This window comes from Phaseolus vulgaris, chromosome 6 (genome assembly GCF_051622355.1).
Source record: "Phaseolus vulgaris cultivar YP4 chromosome 6, ASM5162235v1, whole genome shotgun sequence".
Taxonomy (NCBI): domain Eukaryota; kingdom Viridiplantae; phylum Streptophyta; class Magnoliopsida; order Fabales; family Fabaceae; genus Phaseolus; species Phaseolus vulgaris.
Window position 1 is genome coordinate 15784302 of NC_143503.1, and position 17464 is coordinate 15801765.

At 33.6% G+C, this 17464-nt stretch overlaps 1 protein-coding gene and 1 pseudogene across 2 annotated transcripts; one reads left to right on the forward strand and one right to left on the reverse strand.

Annotated features, from left to right (window-relative positions):
- Nucleotides 1–3671: 3671 nt before the first annotated feature.
- Nucleotides 3672–5743, forward strand: LOC137831075 (feruloyl CoA ortho-hydroxylase F6H1-3-like). Its single transcript, XM_090304143.1, has 2 exons — nt 3672–4213; nt 4950–5743. Exons 1-2 carry the CDS (start codon nt 3732–3734, stop codon nt 5524–5526), a joined length of 1059 nt encoding a protein of 352 aa, XP_090160269.1. The 5' UTR covers nt 3672–3731; the 3' UTR covers nt 5527–5743.
- A 2509-nt stretch (nt 5744–8252) lies between these two features.
- LOC150027192 (putative beta-1,3-galactosyltransferase 3) lies at nt 8253–15669 on the reverse strand (annotated as a pseudogene). Its single transcript, XR_016521744.1, has 9 exons — nt 15577–15669; nt 15208–15302; nt 10824–10878; nt 9728–9801; nt 9426–9637; nt 9264–9327; nt 9014–9086; nt 8737–8857; nt 8253–8613 (listed from the first exon to the last, which is right to left on the reverse strand). The product of XR_016521744.1 is annotated as a putative beta-1,3-galactosyltransferase 3 (transcript).
- Nucleotides 15670–17464: the final 1795 nt, after the last annotated feature.

Here is a 17464-nt window from a genome sequence, read left to right on the forward strand (position 1 = left end):
CGCTTTAATGGTTTAAAAAGAAACATTTTGTTTTTTGTTCTGACCATTTTTGCCTGTAGCAGCTACAGAATAACAATTCAAAATAATAAATCCCCATCATTCACACCACATTCACAATAGTAAAATCATCCAAATAGTTAAACAAAGTCAATTAGATAATTTCATCCATCCAAATCATTCAAACTGAATATTAATACGTAACATAGAATTTAGAATTAAAATAAACCTTAAAATAAAATTCTACTTTAAAAATTAATTAAAAGTACTAAAACTTTAAATGTTCGATAATACAATTACATAAAAAGAGTGCAAATGAAAATATAAAACGCATCCCATGAAGTAGAAATAGCAGTGATGTGATCTGTAAAACCCTGTAAAAAAAATACAAACAATGTGAATAGCTAAATATAAATAACTAAAATATTTAGTATATAGTAAAAATGTGAATTAATCATTCATCCTCAATGTATTAGAACATAAGTCTTTAAAGAATCGACTTAAGTTAGCAAGGACACTCCATAAAAATTCTAGTAATGACCGAAAACATATTGGGAGTAAACACTCCATGAAAACGTGACAGACATGACTTTTCATGCCATGCATACTTCCCTTGTCTTCATTTGCACACCTTGCAATGTTAGATACATAACCATTGGCCTAGCATCTTTCATTGAGAATGTGTAGTTGGCATTTGGCTTTGCTACCTTTCCATTTAGTAATTGAACCAACTCCAGGTCTCCAAGGACACACAATTCAGCAACATTCATTCTCGCCTTTTAATAATCCTTCATTTTGTTCTTAACGTCCATTAAACTGTTGAAGACATTATCAAAAAAGTTTTCTTATGTGCCTAATATCAAGGTTGTGCATTAACAAATTATCCTTCCTATATTGTACACTAGTACAAAAAGGTAAATTAACAACGATTAAAAAAAGCATATAAAAATGGTTCTGAAACCGTCGTTATTGCGGGCGTCATTATAAAGTGATGATTTTTAATGATGGTTCAATAACCGTTTTTATAAACAAGTGTTATAACGACGGTTGTGTTAATCGACTTTAAGTGGGTACTAACTTACTTTTTTAAAAAAATTTAAAAGTCTTTTAAAGACGGTTCCTGTACCGCCCTGGTGGTCGGGAGTGATGACGTGGCATCCTGCTACAGCATAGGCGTGTTGACAAGGCGCCAGGTTGGCAGAAGGGAAGGAAGTCGGGGGGCTCGTGTAGTCGCCAGTTGTTATATTGGCGTGTTCCGATTTCCAGCTTACCAGAATCGGCGATCACCAGGTTAAAGATGAAGTCGCCAGATGTAGACCCAGGCGACCAAGCAGTCGGAGATCGCCAGAGCGAGCACATCGCCGAAGATGAAGGAGAAGCAGATTATGAAGGCGGCCGGCGAGACCACAGGGAAGGTGTATGAGGACCCCTAACTCGCCAGTTCCAGTAGAGATCGCACTCCCAAGTTAGCTATGCACTGGGCAGTACCATGCATAAGTAACTTAGCCAAAATGAGAGTAGAAGCAGCGCCAAGTCAGGGAGCCTCCAGATGATGGCACGTGTACAGTTGGATGCGAGCCACGTGTCCAAGTCTGTAACTGCCAGGAGAGAGAAAGCTACCAGGTATATAAGAGTTCTTAACAAACTTTCTGAGGTACGCACGTTCAGTTTATACACTTTACGCTTGCGAGTGATAGAGCTGACTGTGAGAGAGGATTTGCACGGTTCTTGTTCTCTTAGTATTTGGTGATACCGTCACTGACTTGAGCGTTGGAGTGCGATCGGCCGCAGCGGCGCCGTACTGTTTCTTTGCAGGTTCTTGAGGTAGATCCCGAAGAGGAACGGAGGTGAGAAGCGGTGCGCACGTCGATCCTTTGACGAGGCAGTTTCCAGCGTTCCGGTCAACAGGCAGGATCAGTTCCCATGGGAACCGTCGTTGTATGTATGGCTCTTTTAAAGACCGTTCCACGTGGAACCGTCGTTATATGTAGGTTTTTTTAAACAAAAAAAATTTGTTTTAATAAACCTCAAACCTTCATAAAATATCCAATTCCAGAAAATCAAAACATTTAAAATCATAATTTAAATATGAAAAATACATACAACAAATTATAACATTCTACAAAAATTTTGCTAATATATGAAAAAGTATGTCATTCTAATGATTTATCTATCCTAAGGTGTTAGAAAAAACGATAACTGGGGAAGAAAGGCGCCAAATCGTCCGGGAAGAGGCCGAAAAGTTATTGAAAGCAACTTTCATCCGAAAAGTTCACTATACAACGTGGCTAGCCAACGTCGTAATGGTCCAAAAATCCAATGGTAAGTGGTGAATATGCATAGACTACACCAATCTCAACAAAGCGTGCCCCAAAGACTCATACCCCTTACTGACCATCGATTGACTAGTTGATGGGGTCGTTAGCTATAATATCTTAAGCTTTCTATATGCCTATTCAGGATACAATTAAATCCAGATGCATCCGAGCGACAAGGAAAAGACAAATTTCAAGACTGACTCAGACAACTTTTATTACATAGTCATGCCAACGGCTGATGGATAATGTTTTCTACGGCATGATCAAAAGAAGTGTCGAAGTCTAAGTGGACGACATCGTCGTCATGTCTGACTCGTTCGAGCAACACATTCAGAATTTGCAGGAAGTATTTCAAGCACTACGCCGCTATCAAATACGTGTCAATCCCGATAAATGTGCTTTTGGAGTAGAAGGACGGAAGTTTTTGGGCTTTATCCTCACGCATCGAGGTATAAAAGTCAATCTAGAGAAGTGTAAGGAAATCACCGAAATGCGCAGCCCCATGGTGGGCGGCAAATGTACCTGTGAGGTTAGTGAGGGGCCCAGACAGTACTTATACTTGTTGGTGAGTGGCTATGTGTCGGTAACCTTCCTTCAATCTCCTTCTTTTAATGTTAACGCTCGGTCGGCTGGGGGTACCTGCGATTGCACTTCGACGCTCAAGTCAATGTTTCGTTTCAAGTGTGCTATATTGGGATATGAAAACGTACCTTCCTCTTTTGTCTAGCCCCCCTTTATACGAGTGTCATTCCTCTCTCTTATTATTACCATTGGGGACATTCTCCTTGATTCATTCAATGCCAATTATTCTTATTAATGACACTTCATGACTACTAATGACAGTCATTAATTATTTAGTGTTAATGGTAACTATTAGTAACAATGATTATTTATTGTGCTCACCTTGATCGGTCAGTCCCTGATCGTCCGGTACCGACCAGTACCGACCACTACAGTAAGTTACTTAAAAAATAAGTATCTAAATCTAAATAACAATGACTAAAAATTTAAGTCTCTAATAATATAATAATTAGAAACAAAAAAACATAGCCTTTAAAGTAGATTAAAAGTACCTAAAAAAATATTTCTAACTACATCTAGACAAAAAAAATAAAAAATAATCTCTAAATAAACAAATATTTTTTAATTACTAATTATTACAAATATTATATTTAATTATATTATAAATTTTTATTATTAATATAAACTATTTTAAACATCAATAATTTTTAATTTATAAAATAATATCTAATTTAATTAATATAATAATTAATTATTTTTTAACATGCATGCACGATTACAGAGGAAACTGTGTACTTGGGATATGATGAATAAAATGGACATGATCAATAAAGGCTTCTTCTTACTCTCAAGTCTTCTTGTCAACCATTATCTCTTCCTATAGTCAACTTTCCCATGTCTTCCACTCCCTCCAATCTCATTCATTTCTTGGTGAACCAAGCCAATGGAGTAAAGGGTCTTGCTGATCTCAACCTCCCAACTGTTCCTCCCCAATACATTCAGCCTCTCCAAGCTAGATTAGATCACACCAAAATTGTCCCTCGGGAATCAATTCCCATCATTGATTTCACCAACTGGGAAGACCCACATGTCCAAAATTCCATTTTTGATGCTGCAGTCGAGTGGGGCTTCTTCCAAATTATCAACCATGGGATACCCTTTAAGGTTATTGGTGATCTCAAGGCTTCTGTGCACAGATTCTTTGAGTTGCCAGCTCAGGAAAAGAAGAGCATCAAAGAGAACTCACCCCCCGAAGTTGTCAGATTGGCCACTAGTTTCTGCCCCCATGCTGAGTTGGTCTTGGAGTGGAAAGATTATCTGCAACTTGTGTATGCCTCAGAGGAAAAAATTCATGCTCATTGGCCTGCTATATGCAAGTAAGTGATAGTTCTTAACAACTGTGAGTTGGTTGAGAAATGCCACCAAAACACTATGAAACACATTCTGTATCATCGATTGAAGTTTACAAAAAAGTATTGATCTTTTATGAACTCAGTTGTGGTTTTACAGTTTTCAAAACATTAATAAATAATTTGTTAATGAGTACGTTACTAAAAATCCTTGTCTTTTGGTTTGTTAATTATTTGCTTAGCGCATCTCTTGATTTTATAAATTCTATGGTCTGTTAGATGCAATGTGGAGATTTCATAACTCATGTAACTAGCATCATCTAGAAGGAAAAGACTATAGTTTCTGTAATCGTAAGCTTTATAACATTTAATTTTAATTCACATATTGGAATGAAATGTTATTTCTAGGAATACAGGATGACAAGAAAAATTGACTTTTAATTTTATTTTATGCAATGTTGTAGACAAGAGAAAGGAATGTGTTATAAAAGAAAATTGAGTTCTTCTTGAATCATGAAAGGTAGTCTCAAAGCTATTGTGTGATTGTAGGTTGTGGGATAAAATTGGTATGCTTAAGTACATGGTTTAGTTAGTTGGAAGTATTGTGTCTCACATAATATAAATCCATCATGAACTACGTGTTGATGAGCACAAGAGAGAAGAGAAATCATGTGCAATTTGAATTGTTGCTCCTTTATTATGATACAAGTGTTTGTTTTTTTGTCATAAATATGTGGTCCCTTTACTGCTGCCTTTCATGCAGGGATCAAGCAGTGGAATATATGAAGTATTGTGAAGTTTTAGTTAGAAAATTGCTAAAGGTGCTTCTTAAGAAAGTGAATGTGAGGGAGTTAGATAAAGCAGGAGAAGACACTTTAATGGGTGCAATGACATTGGGTTTCAATTACTACCCAGCTTGCCCTGAGCCTGAAGTTGTATCAGGGGTAGCCCCTCATTCTGATATATCATTAATTACTGTTCTTCTACAAGATGATATTGGAGGGCTCTATGTTAGAGGCAGTGATGGAGGAGACAGTTGGATCTATGTTCCTCCTGTTGAAGGAGCATTGGTAATCAATATTGGGGATGTGCTACAGATAATGAGCAATGAAAGATACAAAAGCATAGAGCATAGAGTGGTTGCAAATAAAAGGAGGACCAGAATCTCCATTCCAATATTTGTCAGCCCAGCACCTGATGCTGTTATTGGTCCTTTGTCAGAAGTGCTGGAAAATGGTGACAAACCGAAATATAAACAGATTTTATACTCCGACTATTTCAAGTATTTCTTCAGCAAGGCTCATGATGGGAAGAAAACTATTGAATTTGCCATGATATGATTGTATGAACTTGAAGGTGTTGGAAGTGCAGCTGCTGATCTTTTTTAAGGTGTTTGAAGCAGAAAATGCAATAACTTGGATGTGATGTGATCAGACAGAAAAAGTTTTAGCAGATTATGTTATAGCTTTATTGTAATCATAAACTATGGCTTCTACTCCAGTGACCTCCGACACAGATAATGTGGGAAATGAATAAGACTTCTTCTGCATAAAAGAACTTGAAAGAGAGAAAAATATTAAGAGTTTTAAAAGATGAACTTCAAAAAATAAGTAGCAAACTACTTTGATCCTAAAGTAATGAACAAGATTAAGAGTTTAATACCGGAATTTTGAAAATGAAGTAGGAAACTATTTTCATCCTAGTACACATAGACAATAAAATATTTTATATTTTAAATTTAGGACTTTAACTACACTACAAAAATTAATTTTAAAAATAATAAATAATTTTAAATTGATATATAATTAGTTACCAAAATTTTAGTTACCAACTTTAAAATTTAAATAATTGATGGATAAAAACTTAATGGCTAACTAAATACCAATTTAAAAATAATTTATCAATAATAAAAACTAATTTAAATATCAATAATTTTTTTAGTTTATAAATTAGTATTTAATTTTGTTAATATAATAACTAATTTTTTTTTAAAATTAATTTTTATTTAATGATTTTTTAGTAATGACAAAATATAATTAAATTTTTAAAATTTCTAAATTAATATAGTGATATTAATATATATTTAAGTTTTCAAAATTGTTAAGAGAGACAAGTAGAAGTTGTTATTTTTTAGCTCATGTAAAGTTTTTGTCGACCTAATCTACTGTAATTATAAAATATATTTAAATTTTAAAATTAAGAGTTAGTGTTTGTTTCACTTTAATAAAGTTAAATACTATTTTTTAACTCTTTTTTTTGTTAAAAGTTGATCAAATTTTTATTAACATCGACTCGAAAAGATTTGATAATCTTTGAGAAATTTTGTTAGCCAGTATTGATCGAAAAGTTAATTAAAAATAACCTCAATAACAATGTTGAAAAAATAACATTAAGTCATGAGTCAAAATAATTGTAACTGATATTATCCAAAATAGTCTTAACTTATTATATCATTCAAGAAAAGTTGTTTTCAATATCAAGTCAAAAATCTTGATGGACTCTATCTAAAAAATAACATCGAGAACGGATTGTTTTGAATTATTATAGGTTTTCAATGTTAAAATAATTTGAGTGACCACTTAAAGATTTTATCTGCATAAGGAAATTAAAATTTAATAAATTTCGAATTCTTGATTGAAACAAATATTTAAAAATAAAATAATTTAAATTGAAAGGAATTAAATAAAATAGTGATTCAACCGCTTTTATATGCAGTTATCAGATTTATATAGTAGTTGAATTTATATTTTGACAACCCTAGATACAATAATAACATCATTTTCAAACCATGTACCCTAAAACCTTAGGTTTATTATCAACCACATGAAGCCAATGTGAAGCCCTTGGGAGATGTACTTTAATTGTGGCATCTCTCCTTGTTCTTTTCTCTATTTTTCACAAGCACATCTAGGGGAGGTTTCTAGGCACATATATAAGACACTTATTTTGTTTGTCTTTGATTCTTTACCATAACAATGTTGAATCGTGTGCAATTTGAGCTCTACCTGTACTGTTCATTTGGTCTGCTATGGAAGTCAATAATTGAGATTTATTTGGCATCTATCTAAACTCCAAATACACATAATCAAATTATCACTACAAGAAAAAATGGTTTTAACGAGGGTTTATTTTTACATTATCCAGGGTTAAAACCTCCATTAAGTCATTTACCCAGGGTTGTAGTTTCCCCCGCTAAATCATCTCTGGGGAATGTGTTCCCCAGGGTTTTTTTAAACCTCAGGAAAAGCCTTTCAAAATACCATGGGTTTCAAAACCTCCGTAAAATACCATGGGTTTCAAAACCTCCGTAAAATACCATGGATTTCAAATCCTCCGTAAAATACCATGGGTTTCAAAACCTCCGTAAAATACCATGAGTTTCAAAACCTCCGTAAAATACCATGGGTTTCAAAACCTCCGTAAAATACCATGGGTTTCAAAACCTCCGTAAAATACCATAGGTTTTAAAACCTCCGTAAAATACCATAGGTTTCAAAACCTCCGTAAAATACCATGGGTTTCAAAACGTCCATAAAATGTTTTAGAACCTCCTTAAAAAATACCATAGGTTTCAAAATTATGAAATTTGTTTTTTTTTTTATTCATTTACCATTTAGGCATTCATGTGTTTTTTAAACCACAATTATTTACATCTATTGTATTTATTTATCTATGTTTGTTAAAGTATTTTTTTTTTCAATAAATAAAAGAAATAATTGGGACCAAGTTTTATCTTCAACAATATCTTAGGATGAAGATTAAGCAAAGATAAATTAGTGTTTAGCAAGCACTAAGGAAATGACTTTTCTATGTAAATTAGTACAATAAATAGTTATAATTGTTATAACATTTACAACTTTTAATTATAACTGAAAAAAATAGTTATAACTAAAACTTAAAAATATTATATTGTTTTTGTATAAAACTGAAAAGAAGATTGCGGCTGAGATAAATTCTTAAGGAATGAATTCTGTGAATTGTAAAATTGTGCAGGATTGGAATGCTAATAGAAATGGTAAGGTTGAGCAATATAAAAAAAAATAAAAAATAAAAGACAATAAAGAAATGCCTTGAAAACTGGTTCAACTTGTTTCTAAATAAAAAAAATTACAGCAGATAGCTTCTCCAATATTAAATACAAAAAGATAACTGAGTGGTTGATGCTATAGAAGTTGGAGAAGGCATAGAGAAACTATGAAGCTACGAAAAATTGAGAAAAAGTAGAAGAGATACATGAATTTTCAAGCTCTGGATACCATGATAAAATTAAAATAAAAAGAGTACATGTTTACAACCATTTCATAAAAAGAGTAGAAGGATAAAAAAAAATGATCCTCACTTTTGAGAAAGAACTGGCCCAGATTTCATGCATCCAATGTACACCCGTTGTTTTGATCGGTGTCTCACTAGAGTTTGTCCTAGTGTTGCTGAAAAAGGAGTGAATAGTATAAAACAAGAATCCATGTGGAACAGTTTAAAGAATCCTACAATATTAATCACAAACACCTCAAGCAAGGTTAGTTTATGAGAAATTGAGAAAGCTTAAATACCTATATTTACATGAACATCGTCATCAACTTTGATATAGAAGTCAGCATCCCATAAGTTAACAGCAGTAGCAAAGTAGGTCTTTGTCTTTGCTGACAATTCAAGGTATCCTTCAACATGATCCTGCAGAATCAAAGCACTCAGATTTGTTGCATTTCTTTTAATTTTACCTTTAAATAAATGAATTCATGCTATTTTGTCAAGTGATTATTCAAGTAGAGACCAAATAAGTGAAGGGAGATTGGGGCAAAAATGCAGTAAGACAAATAGGACCATTACCAGTCTCAGAAAATCTCCATGCTTCTTATCTTCTGCTTCAATAGCTCTGTCTAGGATACCCCCTGATGTGGCACTGGTGAAAGAAAGGAAAAACCAAAAAGCTCAAGTTACAATTAATTCAATATATGACTAACGGATGAACCGCACGTTATTTCTATCAATTAATATATGATACAAGTTGGATGCATAAAGACAATAAAACGATGGTATTTATGCTATATAATCGTTGAAAAAGAGTTGAGGTATGCACCTATGACCAATTACAAATCGGATGATAATGCCCTTCTCTTCCTCTAGCTTCTTTCTTTTCTCACCTATTTACCGTTTTATCACAAGAACACATTATAAGAAAAAGTACTAACAAAAAATAACTGGGAAGAAAGAAAGGATGAAAAATAATGCAATTATGAACTTTGTGGCATCCATGTCTCACGAATTGAGTCTCTTCTTTTTCTGTTGCTGAAAGCAGTGTTGATTCCTACTACCATTAGGTACCTACTCCTACCAGATGATTCACTCATCTTGATATCTTCTGGTACTGGAGCACCACTTCGTATAGACTCCTGAGCTGCCTTTGCAGCTGCTAATTCCAACTCCAAGTTTGAAATTGTCTAATCAAGGGTTCTACATTCCATTCCATGCAGTTACACATTTTTAGTATAAAAGCAACAACAAAATAAAATTACTACAAATGGTAAGATAAGTATAACTTACTGTATGGCATTTTGTGTCTTGAAAGCCTCTTTATAGATGCCTTTAGTTTCACGTTTCACTTCCTTCTCTTGCAACTAAGGGAGACAAGCACACAAACACAGGAATTTCAAAGGATGATTTACATCATAGCCGAAACATTTAATTGAAACTATGTAGTGCCTTTGATAACTACCACGTAATTATTAAAACTGATCAAGCAGGGAGGAAATGTAACAAATGCTTAGAATTCTTGAATTACAATCCTCTGAAACTACATTCAATTTTTCAGCTTCCACAGCTGTTGTCCTTCCAAGTCCTTTAGGTTCAGGAATAGTCCATATCCAGCTATACATTTAAATTTCTTATAAGCAAAGCACCACAATAACTGTGTAACAAAGTACCGCAGTAGGTACATAAACATGATGCATTATTGTCAAATCAGAATCTGAAAAGAAATTAATGTCAAGTTGTTATAGAAACTATGAACGTTGAATTAAATTTCTTTAGTGACCACACTTTCATTGATCCTTCATGAGTCTATTATGATGTGCAAATAGATGCAATTAAAAATACTAAAGCACCCCCAAATATGTTGGACCATCGCTATTTAATAACAAGGCAGATCCCAAAATAAAAGGTCCATTTCCACCAACTTGTAAATATAAAAATAAGTGCTTCAGTTGCAACTACCCAGTCTCTTTTTCATAACCATGCTCTTCTCCCTGTTTAATTTAAAAGAATTATGGCCTAAATCATAGAAAAGTTAATACCAGTTGCTACTTTGCCCTCAAACTACCAGTTAGAATTTTTCGTATGACAACTGAACAGGCACACATATGCTGTGAACTGTAATAAAAGACCATTATTTTCAGCGTATCTGTAAATTAACAAAGGCATGTTACCACAATGAACCAAAGCATAATTTCTTTTCAAGAGCTGAAACATGTTGGAAGGGTTCTGAAACTTAGGGGGTAATGGTTTCCAAGCATGCAGGCATTCACAAGGCATGTTAAAACCGGTATAATTTTCTTATGTAGTTAAGAAGGGATAAAAAAGTGCATAAGATGCCATAAATTTCATACACTTCCACACAAAAGTCAGGTACCACACCACATACATGATTTCTGAATGAATAATGATGTGCATGGAAATTAAACTGAATTAGATAAAACCTAGAACTGAAGCGGAGAACCAGGCAGGGTCACGTTCGCGGGCGGCGCGGAGGTTGGTGATAGCTGCTGACCGGAGGGAGGAATCAGAGGAGAATGCGTTGAGGAAGAGGTCGCAAGAGCGGCATTGACGACGGAGGTTGCGATATTTTCGGCGAGGAGAAGCTCCGGCTATGACTTGGCGTCAACGACGAGGAGAAAGAACGAGAATGTGAAAAGACAAAGATGTAGATGAGATAAAATGAGAAGGTTGAGAGTTTCTCCAAGAACCGATTCTGTGGTGGAGCAAAGGCGGAAAGAGCTTCTCTGGAGCAGCAAATGAAGAATGGGTTTTGTGACTTTTTTTATGGAAGTGTGGCTTAGCAGATGTAGTGAGTATGTGGTGGAAAACTAAGTGTATAAGGAAGATAAAAAAAATTAATTATATTTATTTAGGGATATTTAGGGATATTTAGGGAGGTTTTAGAAAACCTCAGGTATTTTACTGAGGTTTTAGAAACCTCAGGTATTTTACTGAGGTTTGTACGAAAAACCTTAGTAATTTAACAATTAAAAAATATTTATTTATTAAATTTATATTTGAATTATATTAATATTTTTCTAAATAATTTTTGTTAAAATAATATTTTTAGTGATAAAAATACTAGTTTTTCTTATAGTAAATTTTTAAGAAAAATATCTATATAAAATAAATAAATAATTAATTAATTTTAATAAACTTATTTTGCAGAATTTTTAAAATAAATTTTTGTAAATATTAACTAAGATTAAAAAAATCTCTCTTATTTTACGGAAGTTTTAAAATAAACTTTAGAAATTAATGAAGGTTAAAAAAACCTCCGTTATCTTTGTGGAGGTTTTAAAATAAACCTTTGTAAATTAACGAAGGTTAAAAAAACTTTCGTTAATTTGCGAAGGTTTTAAAATAAACCTTTGAAAATTAACGAAGGTTAAAAAAATCTCCGTTATTTTGTTGAGGTTTTAGAATAAACCTTTGGAATTTAACTAAGGTTAAAAAACCTCCATTATTTTGTTGAGGTTTTAGAAAAAAACCTCCATTAGTTAAATCAATTCCTAAGGTTATATTAACCTCCGCTAAATAACCTCCATTAAAACCTTTTTTTCTTGTAGTGTATGAAGGTTTACAATGCAACCAAACTTATGCAAAACTCTCATGATAGACTAGTGTACATGCATGCGTGAACCAAAATGTAGAAAAGTGTTTTGCATGCATAGAAAACTCTTCTTTCTATATTATTTTCCCTTTTTATTACATCATATTATCCTCTTTTCTCCATTCCTTTTTAATTAGGAGGGTTGATTTATTGAATCGAAGAATATCTAGTATGGAGATTTAGATAGTTTTAAAAGACTTACCACGGCTACTAATTGTTGTCTATCAAATTGTCATTAAAAAATAATAATTATACACAACAATTTTAACTGTTATTTATATTTTTTGTATATAAAGGACGATTCATAATAGATGTCGTCGTTTGTATCCAAAAAATATAGATGAAATTTTCGTTCAAACTCTCATTTTAATTGTGAATTAGTCAAAAAAAAATTCAGAAAGATATATGACAATTAGGGTTAAAATCATTGTCTATTAGCACACAAACGATGTTTGTGGCTTTAACTATTATTTATATGAGACATAGAAGACGGTGTTGGTTTGAATCATCGTTTATGTTGTGATTCCTTTTAGGTCACTTGGTTTGTTAAATTTTACCTTCTTTATTAACCTGTATAGAGTAAATCTCAACCAAACTGAACAATAAAGTACAAAAACGTATAAAACATACAAAACAATAAGTAATACATCAAATCAAATTGTAAATTAATGTAATGTCAAAATTTTCTAAAACTAAAAGCATATTAACTAAAACTAATATTAAGAAACATAAGAAGAATAAATAAAACAACAAATGAAATTGAAAAAGAAAAAAAATAAAATAAATCTAATGTCATTTATCCTATAGTGTTGTAAAAGTTGATATAGTATGTCGTCCAAGTTATCCTTACATAATCAAGTGATTTGGAATTGAGTGGTTGACTATCCATAAAATACTACAACACAAAATAAGTTAATATTAGATGATAAAGTAGACATAGTTTGTGATATAAATAATTAGTTAAACATTTACCTAGTCCCAACCTCTTTCAGAACCGGCTCATACAATGGATATCATCCATTGCATTACATGATAGTCACACTCATACCCTCTTGTTTGTTTATTGCACAACAATTCAATATCAATTACCAACTTAATTAAGATATTTATATTACAAACAAAACACTACAACAAATATTACTTTAGGCAACAACATAAAATCGTGGCCTAAAGTTTAGGCAACGCTTTGTTAGTCGTGGTCTAGGTAAGTGTGGTCATTTGTAATAGGCAACAATTTTTATAAAGACGATAATTTTAAATCATTGCCTAAAGTACTGATAACAACCACAATTTTAAAAGCGTTGCTCAAAGTATTGACCAAATTTGCAATAATTTTTTTTTAACTTTACAAGAATTACTCATACAAAAGTTCAAGATGGAAAGAATAAGTATTGTTATTTATGTGTCTTTAAACCACAGCATTACATAACTAAGGCCACATATCTCCAAGTGAGAATATCACTTTATACAACATATATAGACCAAAATAAATATAATTGAATCCATAATTTGTGTAGAAACTATAAATAGTGAAGATAGTAATATGAAGTAAAGGATGATTTAGTGAGAAATTGGTCCATGGAAATAGTGGGCTGCAGATAATGCACCATCAAGCACACAACAACACACAAAGATCCTTAAGGAGAGAGAAAATCTAACACAATAACAATACAAGGGCTATGTATAGTAGTAGCCTAACAAGAATTCTCACATGTTTCAATGGATATGTTCAAACTACATAATCAAAAAATTTATCTTGAAGGATAATGATAAAATTAGTTAAAAAAACATAATTTATTGTTTCTTTACTACACATCAATAAGTTCATTATTCTTCACAATTGTCTTCATTGCCTTCAATATGCAAAAAATACAAAAATATATAGTAATTAAGTTTAAGTCAAACCAAATAAATATAACAACTATCAAGATATAATCACTAGTACAAAATATGTAATTGATGACTCCTTATAAATATGGTTCGTAAAGAACAATTGTCATAAGCAAGGCGGGGGCAGTTTCGTTATTTTTTTTCAAATTTTCGGCATTTATCACGACGGTTCTCTTTAGAACCGTCTTTATATGTATGGCGTGTGTGTTTACAAAGACGATTCTCCTTGGAACCGTCCTTATATGTTAGTGTCAAATTCCTGCACCCTAGCTTCCCTCACTCACATTTCACTCTGATTTTCTATTTTCACTCACTCACCACTACTGCACTTTCCCTCTCACTATTCCCCTCACCCACAACCGCGTCTCCTCACCCACAACCACTGACTTTGCGCCGCCCTTCTCACTCACCGCTGCCACGAATTTCTTCGGTTGAGAAGCTTCTCAAAGGGTGTAGTGATGGGAAAACAAGTAGGAAGCGATGGAGGGATGGATATGAACAATAAACTCAGTTTTATGCTCGTGTCTATCGCATGTTCTTAAATGAAGAATATGAATCTGCTAACAACTTGCAATCTTTGGAATGTACTTGGATTGGTTTTGATTCAATTGGATAAGGCTAAGGTGGTACACGATCAAGAAGAATGCATGCCTAGAAGATATGCTACTGGATTTGGTTGCAAGGATTTTTTCTTGGGGCTGTAAACACATTTATGCAGTGACCTTGCATCACAATTCAGTTTTTTTTTTTTTTTTTGCAAACATGGTTGTAGATGGAGCATTTAGTTTTAAAAGTCATGCAACTTTGGAGGTGGAAGCTGGGTGCTGCAGGAGCTGTTGGTATGGGGTAGCATTCAGAAGGATTATTTTTTTGGAAGCATGGTTGTAGCTTTTAGAATGGGGTGGAGTTTTGAATTATGAAGGGAAAGCTAATGCAATTTTAGAGAGCTTAAGTGAGTCAAAGGTGTGCTAGATTTGAGGTGGTGACGGGGTCACTGGCAATGCAAGAATGGTCAAGAGGGCTAAGGGTTGTGGAAAGCGTGAAAAAAGGCTTGTGTAGGTGCCAAAATTCATTGGTTTTGGTACTATCTTGAGTAGAAGCCATGAGGTTTGGTTGAAATCACAGTGGTGCAGATCTGAGGCAGCCGAATATTTGATGCGGGAGTTTATTATTGAGTTTTGTGAGATTCTGTTACTCTGTTTTTCTATTTTAACAGAGCCTATATATACCTTGTGTTCCTTTCTCATTATACATATGAATATAATACAATTTTTCTTCCATCTTATCCTTTACCCCTTTTCTCTTTTCCACCGCATAATCTAATGCGTCCACCGCACAATCATAATTCAATACATGTGTCATCTGTCACACACGATTAAGCAACAAGGAAGATCATTGTGCTGCATAGTGTGGGTCATGGAGACCATATTCCAATATGGTATCAGAGCGGGTTAAAGTCCCGCTCTGCTTTCGCTATTTCTTCTGTTCTTGTTTTTGGTTCTTGTGTTTTCTTTACATTTTTCTTCTTGTATTTTTGTGTGTGATTCGTGATGGAAGCTAACACTAGCCACAGTAAAGATCCCACCCAGAATCCAAGCATTACTCAAGATCCCCTCATAATCCAAGCAGTCCTTACTATCTGCATGCTAGATAAAACCCAGGAATCGTTTTGATCAATCTTCAGCTTAACGACAACAATTATCATCCATGGAGTAGGGTTGTGCGTCATGCACTTCTTTCAAAGAACAAACACAAATTCATTGATGGCACTCTGCCCACTCCAGAAACAGGTACTTCTCTTCAAGAAACGTGGGAACGGTGCAACATGATGGTTATATCATGGGTAACACGAACCCTCAGTGAACAGATTGCGCAGAGTGTGGTTTACATAGAGGATGCAAGGGAACTCTGGGAAGATTTATGTGAACGTTTTTCAAAAGGAGATCTTTTCAGGATTTCAGATCTTCTTCAAGAAATACATTCCATGAGGCAAGGTGAACGAACAGTGACTGAATTTTACACTGATTTGAAAATCTTATGGGAAGAGCTTGAAGCACTACGACCAACTCTTGATTGCGAGTGCAAGATCAAATGCAGTTGTGCATTAACCAAACACATCTGAGTACGCCTTGTGTTTATTAAAAGGTCTTAATGATACTTATCTTACTGTTAAGACACAAATCTTGCTAATGGAGCCTTTACCCAGTATAAATCGTATTTTTTCCCTCATCCAACAAGAACGGCAACTGCCAGGCAATGAGATGGTGAATAAAGGTAATGTGAAGATGAATAGCAAAGCCCTATTTAATTTTTCAGACAATCAAGGAAATTGGAAGACGTTTCGCAGCAACACTAGTAGATCTCAAGGAAGAGGAAAATTCAGGTATCAAAACAATGGTAAGCAGTGTACACATTGTCATAGACTGAATCATACCATAGATGAATGTTATTTCAAGTATGGGTTTCCCCCTTGGTATAAACAAAAAGGTGAAAAGAATGAAAGAGTTACAAACAATGCTGTGATGGATAAGAATATGAAAGTTGAAGAGGAGCAAGCAAATAAGTCAGACGCATATAACAGGAATCAATTCACACAAGGTCAGATATATCAAATCATGCAATTATTCTATAAATAATTTTTTGACTTTTCGCAGAATAAATCCTATTCGTATTAGTTTTCCAAATGGTTCACATGTTGTTGCTTACTATGATGGAACAATAGCATTATTTGAAATTTTTTTCCTATATAACGTATTATATGTACTATAATTTTCTTTTAATCTTGTTTCTGTGCAAAAACTGGTTAAAAATCATAACTGTAAACTCACTATTACTTCTGAGTTTTGTCAGATTCAAAATGCGGAATCATTAAAGATGATTGGATGTGCTAGCCTGAACAAAGGAATAATATCTTATAGATACATCAAAGCATGAAGTCACTATCAATACTACAGGAAATTTGAACCATCCAGACCAAAGTGTTACGAAGAATAGTTGGCATCAGAGGCTGGGACATCCATCTGATAGAGTTTTACAGCATATGAGTAACATTTTTCCTTATATTAGTTTCTATGAAAATAAACCGTGTGATGTATGTCATTATGCTAAGCAACACAAACTTTCTTTCACTCATAATAGTACTCGTACTAAAAACATGTTGGATATGATTCGTGTGGATATATGAGGCCCTTTTGGGACTGCTTCTATGCCAGGTCACAATTTTTTTCTTACCATAGTGGATGATCACAGTAGGTTCACTTGGGTTTATCCTATGATAGCAAAATCTGAAACTAGGGATGCCTTAAGTAGATTCATTACTCATATATAATCAGTTTAATATTGTCATAAAGGCCATTCGTTATGATAATGGAAATGAGTTTGCTTGTGCCACGTTGTATGAAAGTTTGGGTATCCTACATCAAATTAGTTGTGTGGAAACACCACAACAAAACTCTATTGTTGAGAGAAAACATCAGCACATTTTGAATGTTACACGTAGTCTTTTATTTCAGTCTAATTTTCCT